General features: G+C 41.1%; 1 protein-coding gene across 1 annotated transcript in view; it reads left to right on the top strand.

Moving 5' to 3' along the window:
• The window catches only part of LOC131202585 (1-phosphatidylinositol 4,5-bisphosphate phosphodiesterase zeta-1-like), a 76,329-nt gene that overhangs the window by 17,540 nt on the left and 43,982 nt on the right, over positions 1 to 14,807 (top strand). Inside the window, exon 3 of the mRNA XM_058191689.1 lies at positions 14,024 to 14,225. Coding sequence (XP_058047672.1) covers positions 14,024 to 14,225 — 202 coding nt within the window. The remainder of the gene's footprint in view (positions 1 to 14,023; positions 14,226 to 14,807) is intronic.

The raw sequence follows: 14,807 nt of genomic DNA, 5'->3' as shown, positions 1-14,807 counted from the left end.
ACTAATGCCACATTTCTTGAAGGCACGTTGCACCATGTCCTCTGGAATATCTTCCCATGCATCACGAACCCACTGTGCTATTAGTTCTATGTCTGGCTTTCTCAGATTTCCAACTTTTGTCAGTTGAGCTTGACCAGATGTCATCCATTCATGCCACATCCTTCGCACACGGTCCTTGAAAGGTTTATTTAAACTGACATCTAGGGGCTGCAATACAGATGTAAGCCCACCTGGAATAACGGCCAAAGTGACTTGAGATGACTTTGCCAATTTTTTTATGTCATCAGATGTGGGCTCTGAACATATCCCAAACTAACAGTGATGGTTTTTTCTTTAAGGCTGCTCCTGGTCGTCCGTTCCAAATTTCTTCCAGCCATTTTTTTGTTCCATCTTCATCCATCCAGCCTTTAACATGTGCACGCACTGTAATTCGTGGCGGGAATTTTACCTTTAGGCAAGGTCTTTCTTTTAAAAATAATAACAGGCCTCAGCTTGGTTCCATTAGCCAAACATGACAGAACGACTGTGAAATGGTTTTCATTTCCTGTGGTTCTTAGTAAAATTGTTTTGTCTCCCAAACTTGCCACAGTTCTGTTGCTTGGAAGATCAAAGGTCATAGGTGTTTCATCCATATTTCCAATATCTTGAAGGTCATAGTTATGGATCCTTCTTTGTTTTATGATGAATGAATGGAATGACATCACTTTTTCATCAAGGTCTTTTGGCAGCTTCTGTGCAATCTTTGTTCTTTGCCGCAAACATAGGCCAAACCTATTCATGAAGCGGGTACACCATCCTGCTGATGCAACAAATTTTCAGTGCCTGGTACTTTAAATTTTTCTTCTTTAGCCATTTGAAGGCACGTGGCGAATTCCCATCGTGTTACACAGTAACCATTTTGACGACACTCCATAACCCATTCATGCAATTCAGTCTCTAGAGCCCCAAATGGACTCGTTAAACCACGTCGAGCTTTTTGCCTTTGGAAGCTTTTCCAAGTCAGCTTTCATTTTCCGCCACTCCTTACTTGTTTTCATCAACACAAAATTCCCTACTTGCAATACTGTTATTGCTTTCTTCTGCTCTTGACACAACCTTAAGTTTGAAAGCAGCTTCAGATGACCTGCGTTTTGTTTTGATGGTCCAGGATTAGAAGTACTGGGATCCATTCCTAACAGGAAAAAAATTATTACGGCGTCAACTGCCATCAGGAAACCATCACCCCAGAAAGCTGTCCAAAGAGACCCATGGACGGCAAGCTATCTTTTCCAAAGGCGAAAAGAGGCGAGTGAGAGGAGGCGAGTGTGTCAAACGCCAAGAGGCGAGAGGAGGCGAGAGTGACAAATGCCCCCTTTTTAATAAGGGAGACGATCAAGAAAAGGTCTTATTTTAAAAAGTTGCTTCCCAACACACTTCACAAAAGGTTGATGATATGGATGTCACAGTCATCCATTTTCATTCCCTACCGTTCCCTTTTCTTTTCTTTTCCAGTCTGTGTTTTCTGGAAATGCTGTAACTATCACACAGCAATTTAAGGCAACCCTGCAACACATCATCACAAGAGACAAATACCGTACATTTGTTTCTATACAAATCGTTTTCAGGTCTCTTTATATAAATGTGTTTTCGGCTTAGAACGGGTTGTATTGATTTTCCTTGCTGTAACCCTTCCTGCTAATATTACAAATATATGGGAGAAGGGCGGTATACAATTATTATTATTATTATTATTATTATTATTATTATTATTATTATTATTATTATTATTATTATTATTATATGATGATGATGATTTTTTTGCATTGGACAGAGCGAGCTTCAGTTTACCAAACTTTGTATCTTTTAATGAAACGTGTTAGTCTGGAAGGGACTGTTTGAACTCACAAAACACTTGCAACTTTTAGTTCCGTGCTGGGGATTTTTGGAAAGCAGCCCAGCAATATTTATTTATTGCTCGGACTGCTCTTATTTTCACTCCCCTTTTCTTTTCTTTTCCTTCCTCCTCCTCCTTCTCTGCCTCTCTTTCGTCCCCCACCTCCCGGGATCCTTGCGGGTTGAAGGTTCTGCCCTGCCTTACACCAGCCGCCCACCTATGCCAAGGTCTCCCTGGCTCTTTCGCTCTCTGTAAGCAGCGGCTTCTCGGCAGCGTCGCCCCCCTCCCCTCCATGGATCGGCTCCTTCCCCAGCACTGAAGGCATCCTTAGGAATACACCTCCACCTCCAGGAAAATAAAAAAGGCAGAGAAGGTAAATCGCCCGCCCCGTTCGGAAAGGAAGGGGAGAGGACTCCAATGGAAGAAGGGAGAGGAGAATTACCAATAACAAACACAAAGCGCTGGGTTAGAGGTGCCTTGTCATGTACAAGGAGATCAGAGAGGGCAACCACCGCGAAACAATAATCAGACTCAAAACGGGCTGCTTATTTGCCATTTGCTCTGGGTAGAACGGGTTTTTTTTTAAAAAAAAAATTGGTTTGGAGAAGGAAAGCTAATTTGCTGATCTGCGCGAGGGTCGGTTTCTTTTGCCTCCCTTCTTCTTCCTCCTCCTTCTTCCCACCCTAGCTTGCAATGCCCCCATCTCTCCTCCTCCTCCTCCTCCTCCTCCTGCCCCCCTCTCGGATTCGGCGTTCATTTCTTGCCTTTGCGGAGCGGAGGTGTTGGGGGGGGAGGGTTTGGGAATAGATTTGGCAGAGGAGATTACCGTAATTTTGCTCGCTGTTTACGAGCAAGTCTCGGGTGATCTGGGTTACAATGTTCACTCGGGGGAGTGAAACGCAAAGTATAGTTAGCCTGAAAAAAAACTGAACCGTGTGACTGGCGGGAGAGAAGGACGGCGCCGGGAGGGGCGGGGGGGAGAAATCGTTTGTTCTTGCCGTATTTCTCCGCTTTCCAAGAGGCTTTTCTTTTTCACCTCTTTCTCCCCACCTCCCCAATTTCCATAGGGGGAAAAAAACCCTGGGGAAAACTTGGCAAAAATAAAATAAAATAAAAAGTACTGAGTGCAAATGTTTTTTTATACTGTAGTTGGAGTTTTCCACGTTTCTTTTCACATTCAAGGCAGCATTCTCCCCATCCTCGCTGCTTTTCCAAAACATGCTTTGAAACCTTTGCATTTTATTGGGATGTATTGACAACGCCCCTCCGCCCCCTCCGAGGCGAGAGGAGGACGAGTGAGAGGAGGCGAGTGACAAACAAATAAAAGAGAGTTCTTCTCGCCTTGGCGTTTGACACACTCGCCTCCTCTCACTGTCCTCCTCTCGCCTCGGAGGGGCGGAGGGGCGTTATCACCCCGCCTCCTCTCCAGCTGAAATTGAGTGCGAAGCGGCAGTGGGGGTGGGTGGGTGGGGAGAGGCCGCCGTGAAGTGCCGGCTGGGGGAGCCCGGGAGCCAATCCGAGGGCGAGAGGAGGACGAGTGAGAGGAGGGCGAGAGTGACAAACGCCCCCTCCGCCCCCACCGCGGGCAAGAGGAGGACGAGTGAGAGGGGGCCGAAAATGTCGAACGCCCCCTCCGCCGACCACCGCCGCCGCCGCCATCAAAAAGCGGCGGAAGAAAACGCCGGAGGGCAGCCGCCGCCCCAAAACGAGCCGGCCGAGCTGGCAAAGCATGCCGGCAGGATTTGCTCGTCCTGCCGCCCAGCTGTTCCCGAGGGCAAACCCCTCTCCCTGGGTCGGCTCTGCAAGGGTAGACTCGAGTATAAGCCGAGGGGGCGTTTTTCAGCACAAAAAACGTGCTGAAAAACTCGGCTTATACTCGAGTATATACGGTAACTCAAATTTTATATGTTGTGCGAATGGAAGAGTGACTGTGTGACAGAGACAGCACAATCTGAGCCGCGGTGTGGCTCAGGCTGTAAGAAGCCTGTTATTAAACACAGCTGCTTGCAATTACTGTAGGTTCTAGTCCCACCAGGCCCAAGGTTGACTCAGCCTTCCATCCTTTATAAGGTAGGTAAAATGAGGACCCAGATTGTTGGGGGGGGCAATAAGTTGACTTTGTATATAAATATACAAATAGAATGAGACTATTGCCTTACACACTGTAAGCCGCCCTGAGTCTTCGGAGAAGGGCGGGATATAAATGTAAATTAAAAAAAAAATCTCTTTGTCTGTAGAAGCTTTTTGCTCACTAGGGCCAAAGGCAAGGGAAAGGTTGTGGGATGGGTCGTGTCCTCCTGGCTGTTTTTCATCTGTTCTGTTGTTCGGTAAATTGTTGTGTTTAAGAAGCAGCAGAAAACAGCATCCTACCTCTTTCTCTCTCTTTTCTGCTTCCTTCTGTTCCAGATGTAGTTTGGGTGGAAGGACTCCTCCATTGTCTTTTATTAACACATGAAGTGTTAAGACCAATTTATAATGCCTTGGTAAGGCCACACTTGGAATATTGCATTCAGTTTTAGTTGCCACGATGTAAAAAAGATGTGGAGACTCTAGAAAGAGTGCAGAGAAGAGCAACAAAGATGATTAGGGGACTGGAGGGTAAAACATATGAAGAACGGTTGCAGGAACTGGGTATGTCTAGTTTAATGAAAAGAAGGACTAGGGGAGTGTTCCAATATCTCAGGGGCTTCCACAAAGAAGAGGGAGTCACACTATTCTCCAAAGCATCTGACGGCAGGACAAGAAGCAATGGGTGGAAACTAATCAAGGAGAGAAGCAACTTAGAACTAAGGAGAAATTTCCTGACAGTTAGAACAATTAATCAGTGGAACAACTTGCCTGCAGAAGTTGTGAATGCTCCAACACTGGAAATTTTTAAGAAGATGTTTCATAACCATTTGTCTGAAGTGGTGTAAGGTTTCCTTCCTGGGCAGGGGGTTGGACTAGAAGACCTTGGAGGTTGTTGTTGTTGTTGTTGTTGTTGTTGTTGTTGTTATCTCAATGAATGCCTTTTAGCATTCAGAATAACAGGGTTGGAAGTGACCTTAGAGATCTTATAGTCCAACCCCCTGCTCAAGCAGGAAACCCAATATCATTTCTGACAAATGGTTGCTTCTCTCCTTGAATAGTTTCCATCCATTGCTTCTTGTCCTGCCTTTGGGTTCTTTGGAGACCAGGCTGACTCCCTCTTCTTTGTGGCACCCGCTTAGCTTTTGAAATACTGCTATCATGTCATCCCTAGTCCTTCTCTTCATTAAACAACACATACCCAGTTCCTCTAACTGTTCTTCATATGTTTTAGCCTCCAGTCCTGTTCTGTCCCCCCTCGCCTCCGTCCGAGCAATGGCTTAATTAGCCGACACTATCAGCTCTGGCAGCAAAATAGTGAGCGTCTGCCAAGTGTCTCTGTTATCTCCCTCGACGCCGATAAGTCACCCAGGAACAAACAGAACTTCAGCTCTTAGTTAATTTGCCTGCTACGAAGAGGCACAGCAGCTCTTGCTGTCTTTATATCCTGTGGGATGTGGCTCCATGACTCAGCACTACCTAGGCTTGCCCCACCCCTGCTTCTGTTGTTCCCACCTCTCCTGCCTACGAAACCTAGGGTCCAACCAAGCCTGATTGCCATCAGCTGGGTCTGGAGGCGTGGCTTGGGGGGGAAGAGTCAGGGGACGTAGGCCTTGTTATCACTTCCACCTGGCCTGCCTCTGGCTCCTGGAGCTGAGCCAGGGAAGCCGGTGCTCCCGAGGTATGTCCTGACGGCCCTTCTCCCTCCCTTTCCAAGTCACTTTCTGGCAGGAGGCCTGGCTCGGGGGGCGCAGACACAACAAGTCCCCTAATCATCTTTCTTGCTCTTCTCTTCACTCTTTCTAGAGCAGGGGTCTCCAACCTTGGCAACTTTAAGCCTGGCAGACTTCAACTCCCAGAACTCTCAGAAAAGGTTGGAAATCCCTGCTCTAGAAAGACCCCTGCTCTAGAGTCTCCGCATCTTTCTTTTGTATTGTGGAACCAAACTGGATGCAATATTCATCCAGTTTTACCAAGGCGCTATAAACACATGATCTTGATTCTATCCCTCTGTTAATGCAGCCTAGAATTGTGTTGGCTTTTTTGGCAGCTGCAGCACACTGCTGGCGCCTATTTAAGTGATTGACCACTAGGATTCCAAGATCCTTCTCACATTTAGAATTCAGAATTTAGAATTTTTTTTTAATTGGCCAAGTGTGATTGGACACACAAGGAATTTGTATAAAGGATCCATAGAAACAAGGGAGAAAAAATGGATAAGTAAGAAATGTTTAACCATTATGAAACTATTGGAAAGAAACTATTGTTTAAAGAGTCTTTTTTGTTTTTTGAAAAAAAAAAAAAGACTTCAGCCAGTTCCAAGATAGCTTTGCAAGGAAGATGGAAACGGGATACTACTGCAGAAGCAGAGGGAGATAAATGTTAGAACTGTGTAGTGCTCCAGATTAGAGGTACATACATATTTACATTATACTACTCTCCAGGAAAAGACAAAGAACAAAGCTGCTTTAAAGAGCTACAGACAAATATTGTATTTGAATTTCCGCCAGATTCTGAAACAGGGTTTGGACTTGTGGCAAATTCCTGAAGCATTGCACAGCCCTAATAACCTAGATATAAAAGATATGTTTCTTGAGCAGTGCTTTTCTTTGCTGTCTTAAAATATAGCAGGGAAGGTTAGTTTTCACATCGAAGTACATGTTCCGAGATCTCAGCTACATCCAGCCTAATTCTGAACCTTGGGCTCTGCGTGACTTGCAAACAGAGACAATTCTTTTTTTGCTGAGTAATGGAGTTTGCAGTGATTCTGCTTTCCTCAGTGTCTGGATTTTATTTATAGATAAAATAAATCATTGCAATTGGTGTAATGGGCGGAATCCCTGGATCGTAGCCCCGAATAAGTCAATATTCCATATGACCTACACTTTTATTCTTACAAACTTAATCTAGCATCCAGAATATTCTAAGCCTTTTTGCAAAACTATTGGCTCAACGGTTCACAGCCAAAGAAGTTTCAAGAGACATGAATCAAAAGGAACTGGAGGCAATAAGGGCCATGAAAGCAAGAGGGTACTTGGGTATATAAAATGGAATCAATAAAAAAGTTTTAAAAAGCAGGAGGAGGGACAGAGATAGAGAAGAGAAGTTTTCCCGTAATGGATGTAGCCCTACCGTGTTGAGACTATGTCTTCTGGTGTTACAAGCCAATCCGTCACGTGCAGGCGCAATTTATTTTCAAAGAGAAAAGAATAAAAAAGGGGATACATTTTGAAATGTATCTCAGTGAGAGGGGAAAAAATATACTAAGCTGATTCAAGGAGCTGGAAGTGAAAAGCATAGCGATTAAAAAAAAAACATATCGAGCACAACAAACAGATAAAAAAAATACTAATCTTTGTTGGAATATGGAAAGAAATTGCTTGAAGAAAAGGATAAAAAGTACCAAGATCAATAAAACTATACATTAAAAACAAATGAATCTGTAAATGCCTTGAAAATGATTTTGAGGAGATGCTTCAGTACGTATAGGAAGGCAAGAACAGCATCTCTTTAAAGCAGCTACTTTTGGATGATGACTTCTAGAAAACCTAAAAAAAAGTACTAGCTTTTAGAAGCTGACTCTCTTAAATAATCATGTCTTTGATGCAACTCATTAAATTCACTGATATTTTTCATTAAATGAGTTTAATCCTTAAGACAATCGCATCTTTAATGGGGCTCATTAAAGCAGCTGCCTGGTTTAATGACAGGTTTACTGACAGTTTACCTGTCTTAAAGAGATGCTGTGTTTTTGCCCTCACGCTCCTTCCGCTCCTTCCGAATAATTTTTGAAACACGTACAATCCTAAAAAAAAAAAAAAAAGAAGAAGGAAGAACCGGCTAATTTTAGATTTGGCAGAAAGAGCTTTAGACAGAAGCAATGCAATTTTATCCAATTAAAATATATATATATCATAGAAACTAAACACTTCCTATCTGGAAAAGCTAATTCAATTAACAATTTATTAGTCATTTATTAACTGTTAAAAATAATTATAAAGTTATTGCACTGTTGGCATACAGCATTCAGATTTAAAGGGAGAAAAATGGATAAGTAAGAAATGTTTAACCATTATGAAACTATTGGAAAGAAACTATTGTTTAAAGAGTCTTTTTGTTTTGGGATGATTTTTGTTACAGGTATATTAAATTATATTTTGAAACATTATCTAATATATTGTTACTATTTTTCAAGATGAACGCATCACTGATTTATTACTGTGAATATATAAGCAAGTATTCCTTGAGTTACAACCACAGTTGAGCCCAAAATATCTATTGCTAAGCTAGACAATTAAGTTTTGCTCCATTTTATGACCTTTCTTGCAACAGTTGTTAAGTGAATCACCGCAGTTGTTGAGGGACAAACATGGTTGTTAAATGAATCTGTAAATGTATACACAAATAAAATAGATATTGAACAACTCTTCCAGCATCAGATATGCTGCAATGGTCATAAGTGTGAAAATAGTCATAAGTCACTTTTTCAGTGCTCTTGTAACTTTGAAAGATCACTAAATGAACGGTTGTAAATCAAGGCTTACCTGTAATTTGAATTATTATATAATAACACATGAATGTTACTGGGGATTGATTCCTTTATTGGTCTTATGATTTTTGTTAGTTATTACCTAAATATGTCCGAATATGATTTATCTGTAAATGCCTTGAAAATGATTTTGAGGAGATGCTTCAGTACGTATAGGAAGGCAAGAACAGCATCTCTTTAAAGCAGCTGCCTGGTTTAATGACAGGTTTACTGACAGTTTACCTGTCTTAAAGAGATGCTGTGTTTTGCCCTCACGCTCCTTCCGAATAATTTTGAAACATTATCTAATATATTGTTACTATTTTTCAAGATGAACGCATCACTGATTTATTACTGTGAATATATAAGCAAGTATTCCTTGAGTTACAACCACAGTTGAGCCCAAAATATCTATTGCTAAGCTAGACAATTAAGTTTTGCTCCATTTTATGACCTTTCTTGCAACAGTTGTTAAGTGAATCACCGCAGTTGTTGAGGAGATAAAGGTTAGAACTGTGTAGTGCTCCAGATTAGAGGTACATACATATTTACATTATACTACTCTCCAGGAAAAGACAAAGGACAAACCTGCTTTAAAGAGCTACAGACAAAAATTGTATTTGCATTTCCACCAGATTCTGAAACCGGGTTTGGACTTGTGGCAAATTCCTGAAGCATTGCACAGCCCTAATAACCTAGATATAAAAGATATGTTTCTTGAGCAGTGCTTTTCTTTGCTATCTTAAAATATAGCAGGGAAGGTTAGTTTTCACATCGAAGTACATGTTCCGAGCTCTCAGCTACATCTAGCCTAATTCTGAACCTTGGGCTCTGCATTACTTGCAAACTGAGACAATTCTTTTTTTGCTGAGTAATAGAGTTTGCAGTGATTCTGCTTTCCTCAGTGTCTGGATTTTATTTATAGATAAAATAAATCACTGCAATTGGTGTAATGGGCGGAATCCCTGGATCGTAGCCCCGAATAAGTCAATATTCCATATGACCTACACTTTTATTCTTACAAACTTAATCTAGCATCCAGAATATTCTAAGCCTTTTTGCAAAACTATTGGCTCAACGATTCACAGCCAAAGAAGTTTCAAGAGACATGAATCAAAAGGAACTGGAGGCAATAAGGGCCATGAAAGCAAGAGGGTACTTGGGTATATAAAATAGAATCAATAAAAAAGTTTTAAAAAGCAGGAGGAGGGACAGAGATAGAGAAGAGAAGTTTTCCCGTAATGGATGTAGCCCTACCGTGTTGAGACTATGTCTTCTGGTGTTACAAGCCAATCCGTCACTTGCAGGCGCAATTTATTTTCAAAGAGAAAATAAAAAAGGGGATACATTTTGAAATGTATCTCAGTGAGAGGGGAAAAAATATACTAAGCTGATTCAAGGAGCTGGAAGTGAAAAGCATAGCGATAAAAAAAAAACATATCGAGCACAACAAACAGATAAAAAAAATACTAATCTTTGTTGGAATATGGAAAGAAATTGCTTGAAGAAAAGGATAAAAGTACCAAGATCAATAAAACTATACATTAAAAACAAATGAATCTGTAAATGCCTTGAAAATGATTTTGAGGAGATGCTTCAGTACGTATAGGAAGGCAAGAACAGCATCTCTTTAAAGCAGCTACTTTTGGATGATGACTTCTAGAAAACCTAAAAAAAAGTACTAGCTTTAAGAAGCTGACTCTCTTAAATAATCATGTCTTTGATGCAACTCATTAAATTCACTGATATATTTCATTAAACGAGTTTAATCCTTAAGACAATCGCATCTTTAATGGGGCTCATTAAAGCAGCTGCCTGGTTTAATGACAGGTTTACTGACAGTTTACCTGTCTTAAAGAGATGCTGTGTTTTTGCCCTCACGCTCCTTCCGCTCCTTCCGAATAATTTTTGAAACACGTACAATCCTAAAAAAAAAAAAAAAAAAAAAGGAAGAACCGGCTAATTTTAGATTTGGCAGAAAGAGCTTTGGACAGAAGCAATGCAATTTTATCCAATTAAAATATATATATATCATAGAAACTAAACACTTCCTATCTGGAAAAGCTAATTCAATTAACAATTTATTAGTCATTTATTAACTGTTAAAAATAATTATAAAGTTATTGCACTGTTGGCATACAGCATTCAGATTTAAAGGGGAGAAAAAAAAAAGGAACTAAGACACTACTCAGAGATATCACTGAAAAAAAGACAAAAAGTCACATGGACCGAAGGGATGGCCCATCTTGTCTCCACTTCCCTGTGGGAACTACTCTTTGTTAAGCCCCATGTAGCCAGTCAAGAAGCAAGAAACACACAGACTTCAGAAAAAAAATCTCTTTAATGCTGTTCAAGGGTAAACGGAAAACGGCATAAAGAAATCCCAGCATCATTTATCTTAATTAAGGCAGAATCTCTGAATGATCTGAAGCACTACTTCTCAAGTTTCTTCCCACTTGCTTTAAGTTCCATCTGACTCACCTTTAATCAGTTGACTATTTACCCACTACTCTCCCTTCCACTCTTTCCCAGCCTCAGCACACTCTCTTACACTTAGAAGTGTAACACAGCAGAACAGAAGTAGTGAGAATGCCACATTAATCATCATTAGAAGAACTATTTTCACAAACACTGTTCTGGGGCGGCTCTATTCTTGCCAACAACCTTTACTTGTCCTAGATCAGTGTCCAACTTGCGGCATCACATTGTTGTCATGTGACATATCATGACTCCCCCCCTTCGCTAAACTGGGGGCAGGTGTGGCCAGCGCATGACGCATCTGGTCCATAGGCTGCGAGTTTGACACCCCTGTCCTAGAACAGGGGTCTTCAACCTTGGCAACTTTAAGACTTGTGGACTTCAACTCCCAGAGTTCTGGAAGTTGAAGTCCACAAGTCTTAAAGATGCCAAGCTTGGAGACCCCTGTCATAGAATAGAATAGAATAGAATAGAATAGAATAGAATAGAATAGAATAGAATAGAATAGAATAGAATTTTTATTGGCCAAATGTGATTGGACACACAAGGAATTTGTCTTGGTGCATATGCTCTCAGTGTACATAAAAGAAAAGATACCTTCATCAAGGTACAACATTTACAACACAAATGATGGTCATAGGGTACAATTTAACACTTGATACAACACTTAATGATAATCACAGGGCACAAATAAGCAATCAGGAACAATCAATATCAATATAAATCACAATATAAATTACCAGCAACAAAGTTACAGTCATACAGTCTTAAGTGGAAAGAGATGGGTGATGGGAATGATGAGAAGATTAATAGTAGTGCAGATTTAGTAAATAGTTTGACAGTGTTGAGGGAATTATTTGTTTAGCAGAGTGATGGCCTTCGGGAAAAAACTGTTCTTGTGTCTAGTTGTTCTGGTGTGCAGTGCTCTATAGCATTGTTTTGAGGGTAGGAGTTGAAACAGTTTATGTCCAGGATGTGAGGGATCTTTAAATATTTTCATGGCCCTCTTCTTGATTCGTGCAGTATACAGGTCCTCAATGGAAGGCAGGTTGGTAACAATTATTTTTTCTGCACCAGAAAAATAATTTAATAATTAAAAAAAACACCACTAGAGCACACCTCTTACCTACTTCCTATCTGGATGAACTGAGCTAACATTTCAGCATTCAGATCATTCCCACGTCTCTTAAGTTGTGGAAAGTTATCTTGGTGCTGCAAAGAATTGTGAGATCACATTCTAGATGTGCAGGAGAGTCACACATTGCAAGGAAAAACTGCCTCTTGTGTGATTGTCAACATCTTGCATAAGTACAAGGGTGTCATTAGGGTACGGTCTATGAACACCATCTTGATTTTTTTTTGACCACACCTTGTGGACACCTTTGTGAGGGTATCTTGTGGAACAAACCTGAGTGAAATTGTTAGTCAACTACCACACTTTTTGCAATAGAGGTGTTCTTTGATAACCTAGATCTATAATTCAAAGTTATATCTGTCAGAAGACTATCTGAGCAGGGGCAGGTTTCAAAACCCGTCACTACCAGTTTGCTTGTTGGTGTGCGTGATGCTTCTGCACATGCGCAGAAGCGTCCAGGTGGGTGGGCGGAGTTTCCCACCGCTGCTGCTACCGGTTTGCCCGATACAGGGTGAACCGGTAGCAACCCACCACTGTATCCCAGTCAGATAAAGAAGGATAAATGGTCCCATTACAAAAGTAAGAAAATAAGAGAGTGAAAAACTTTTTGATGTTGGCCCTGATAAGCTATGTCCACTAGTCTGAAAATGCTGTATCATTACATCTCAGTTTATGGTCAACAACATTTCTTTGTCTTATGTGTTGCAAGAGACAGTTATTAAGGGTGGAACAACTCAGCTGGTTCACCCAACAAGCTAAACAACAACTTCAAATTATCAAACTCAAACTGCTGTGTTCACCAGCAACAGTGGTAAGGAGGGCCAATGATGGGAGAAGGATCGTACCACTGGAATGTAACTATTTCATGATATCATACTCGAGTATGAAAAAACCAGAGTTGTGTCACAACAGTGAGATGCTTTTTTCCTTGTTGGAACCAAAGCTTTGAATCCTCTGGGTATCTCTATTGTTTGGGTCACCTGCTATGCTGAAATAATCATGGTTTAATGTGATGGCTTGCTTCAGACAAGATATTAATGGAGTAACTGAGTTTCCCATAATAGAGAGGATCAAAATTACCCAGAGTCAATTTAGGTTTGGAGAAATATGTTGAGAGAACCCAGGCATTACAGAGAAGAGATATGTATTAACTCGGTGTTTCTCAACCTTAGCTACTTTTAAGATGTGTGGACTTCAACTCCCAGAATTCCGCAACCAGCATAATCTGGGAGTTGAAGTCAAGATATCTTAAAGTTGCTAAATGTCAACTTGCAAAGCATCCCTGGCCTGTTCTCGAGTTGCCATAGGCAAGGGGGGTGGGAAAACTGGCAAAGCAGCACAGCAGCCAAAAACAAAAGCACATTCCAGACATATCTCTCGCAAGGCTGTCTCCCAGCGTTAATCACAGCGGCTGGAAGGGAGTGATCTCTACAAAATTGCTCCGTTGAAATTGCTCCGTTGGCGAATGTGACTGATGACACACCTTGGGGAAAGTGGGGGAAATAGGGTCATGCCTGGGTTGCAAATTATGTGATTCATGTCAGCATGTTCACTTGGAATGTGCCGTCGTGAAGGTCCTAATAAATAACTGTTGAGAAGCACCGTATAACTAATAGAGAACTTCCCTCAAAGTTTTAAGGAAATTATTGTGGTTGCCCCAAATGAAGAGCTTTGCTTTATACCACTATGACAAGCCTGTGAAAGAACCATGCCTGTTTCCATGTCCATATTTGGTGAAACTAACTAGAATTTCTGCAGGTTTCCTGATTGGAGAAGACTTACCTAGGATCTAATGACATAAAATAAAGCAAGTCTCAATGTGCAGTTTAAGATCTGGTGAAGGATATGTGGACTATTTCTAGTCTGTTTAGTTTCAGTTGGAACACGAATCTGAAAAAAAATCCTGAGCTTGTTTCTTTTAATTCCCACCACGACTTTTTAGCGAGAAGTCAGAAGGAGATGACCATCGAAGGCTTTACACGATACATGCTGTCAGAAGAGTGCAGTTTATTCAAAACGGAGAACAAAACGGTTTACCAAGATATGAATTTCCCGCTCTGCGATTACTTCATATCGTCTTCACACAACACTTATCTTATCCAGGATCAGCTTATAGGGCCGAGTCATCTGTGGGGCTATGCCAAGTATGTACTTCTTTTGGGAAAGGCAGAAAGAAGGGATGATGGGTGGATGTGTAAAAGGATTGCTTAAAAAGGGCACTGTTATAGAAAAACTCTAGTTCCAAATCAGAATACTGAAAAGGATGATCTTATTTATTCAACTATTCCTTTTCTCTATTCTGATCTTTGCTTGCACTAATGTGTGAACTCAGGGATTGAAAGGAGTAGCTGGTGACATCACTGTTGCATGGGGGACACCCTAGTGAAGGATCCTTTCATGACCCCGACAGGAGCTGGAACGAAGGATGGGAGCTCAACCCTGCCCCACAACAGCACTTGGATCTCAAACGTGGGCTCACTAATCTCCATCCCAGCGATCTAATCATGCGAGCTACCATGCTCCTTTTCTATTCTAACCAAGACAGAACCTTGATTTATGTAGTTATGCAAACATTTATGGAATATACCACAACATCTAATGCTCTTATTTGAAATAATGTACTTAATTGAATACCTAAGTAAGTTAGAAAATACTTTCTTAACTATTCTTGTAATTTATTAAATTGAAGCTAGACAATTAGTCATTTTCCCCCACTGAAATCAATG

Source organism: Ahaetulla prasina, chromosome 7 (assembly GCF_028640845.1).
Source record: "Ahaetulla prasina isolate Xishuangbanna chromosome 7, ASM2864084v1, whole genome shotgun sequence".
Classification (NCBI taxonomy): domain Eukaryota; kingdom Metazoa; phylum Chordata; class Lepidosauria; order Squamata; family Colubridae; genus Ahaetulla; species Ahaetulla prasina.
This window is presented reverse-complemented; position numbering and strand designations above follow the sequence as displayed.